This window comes from Hermetia illucens, chromosome 3 (assembly GCF_905115235.1).
Source record: "Hermetia illucens chromosome 3, iHerIll2.2.curated.20191125, whole genome shotgun sequence".
NCBI lineage: Eukaryota > Metazoa > Arthropoda > Insecta > Diptera > Stratiomyidae > Hermetia > Hermetia illucens.
In genome coordinates this window covers 131,611,775-131,613,851 of record NC_051851.1, presented here as the reverse complement: position 1 = coordinate 131,613,851, position 2,077 = coordinate 131,611,775, and the positions used below count along the sequence as shown (strand labels likewise).

Here is a 2,077-nt window from a genome sequence, read left to right as displayed (position 1 = left end):
TTTTAAAATAAAATTCTGTCTCTACAAAGGAGGATATGGGTCACGTGGAGTTCCCTACTTTTTATCAGCTCGACTACCTAATTACAAAACTCGCATAAAGATGAGCGAAGGAAGTCAAATCTCTTGCCTACGGCTTATCGCATTTGTCTTTTGTAAGTATAGATTGGTTTTAAATCATTATATTAAGAACTATGTATATCTATAAATATATGATTTTATATTTTTTGTTGCACAACTCAATCCTATGGACACAATCTTTCTTTCGATATGACTCCAACGAAAATGTGTATGTAACTTTGCTGCAGCGTAAATCCATTCTAAACTTAATGCCGAAAATGTCATTTCATGTCATACTAATTAACAGCGCGAATAGCGAATATGAACTTTTTAAAACCTGGAACATACGAAAGTAATATTTTCCGCTACAAGCTAGGCGTAAAATAAATCCCTTACCGAAACAAACGTTGTCAGATTGACTGGGAAAATTCCTCCAGCAATAATGGTCATACTGTTTTGTGTTGACTGCATAAATATTATTAAGTTCTTTTTAAAGGTTTTATCTTTTTCCATCCAATTACATGAGTAAATAGCATTAGTCATACGATCACTTTCGTCCGCAAGCTTATTTCCGAAATGACAATAAAGAAATATTTCCAGGATTACGCAGAAGAAGTATTCTCCGAGGAACATTAGTTCAAATAAATTGCCTTCGACGCAGAATACGCAAACAGCAGCGATGCAGGCTTCCGTCCCGGTGACAAAAAACTGGAGGAAAATCGCAGCGGAAGTGGCTTTTCTGACTGTGTCAAAATATCTAAATATTGTTCATTGAATTTCAATTCCTTCAAGGTGCTAAATTTGAGGAAATCAACTTACTTAATTAACATTTGCTGACCCTTTATACATTCTATTAGTTTCGCATTGGTGACCTGCCAGGATTCAGTTGACTCAACGCCCAATTTCCTGATACGAATATTTAGGGTTTTAACATGACTCGTTAGTATAAGCATATAGACGGCTGGAAAAGTATCATTGGAAACATTCTGCAACATAAATAATACGGATACTACAGTTTGATGCACGTGAACAATGTAATATTTCCAAGTAGAATGCTGCCAGTCGAAAGGATACTAGGCGGGAAACATCAACTTGTCTTTAGGTGAAAGAAGAGCACCAGATTCGCCTAGGATAGCGGCCCCGGTGTACATAGTAAACGTCAGAAAAAATATCTTATGCGCTATTTGAACTGCGGAACGAATACACTTTTGCTCCCGTGCAGAAAAGCACGAGTATACAACTGATGAACCCAAGTATTCACATCCAGAATGTTATGCCGTCTGAACAAAATATTGGCGAACTTCAAGTTGATTGCGATGCCAGTAATATTCACTGACAGATTCGATAAGATGTTTTTCAAACCGCCCAGGTAAAACAGGAGAACTGTCATGCCAACTGGTACACTGACAGTGAGGGTTATTATGAAAACATATAAAAATCTGCAACCATTGGCGGGATAGACACCCAGGATTCGCCACTTGATTCGCTACTTTCAACTTTCTTCGAGATTTCCACTTTGTTCGACATATCGTGGGAATAACAGCCAACTGATTTAGGTTTTGCAATTCCACCATAAATATGCCCGTTGTATGTCTCATGGCCCATAAATAATGTAGACAGTGGTATAGTAATTTTCTTCAGTACAGTAAGGACGATTCTCTGGAGGTGTCTTCTATTATTAGGTAGTTAACAATGTATACCTTCAACAGTTTGCCACAAGAGTAGTCTATAATTAAGTGGTTGATTTAATTGGCGCTTAGAAAACTTCTGGATTTTAAATTGCATATGCGATGTTTGTGTGGAAATAATGGGACGAATTAACGATGAGAATGCGAAGTGTAAAATTTCCTGTGGTTTTGTAAAATAAAGTATAATATGAATAAAAATAAAACTAGGTAGCTTGCTCCTACAAGCATCGGAACGATAACTATTATAATATGAAGTTTAATTTTGAAAAGAAATTCCCACTAATTAATTTTTGTTCATGGCAATTTTTTTTTTTTTTTTGGGGTAGTATAGG

At 36.2% G+C, this 2,077-nt stretch overlaps 1 protein-coding gene across 1 annotated transcript; it reads right to left on the bottom strand.

The window, feature by feature from the left end:
• Positions 1–232: 232 nt before the first annotated feature.
• Positions 233–1,573, bottom strand: LOC119652276 (odorant receptor 33b-like). The gene is made up of 3 exons (XM_038056268.1): positions 877–1,573; positions 454–814; positions 233–394 (listed from the first exon to the last, which is right to left on the bottom strand). The coding sequence occupies exons 1-3, from the start codon at positions 1,050–1,052 to the stop codon at positions 344–346; spliced, it is 588 nt and encodes a 195-aa protein (XP_037912196.1). The 5' UTR covers positions 1,053–1,573; the 3' UTR covers positions 233–343.
• Positions 1,574–2,077: the final 504 nt, after the last annotated feature.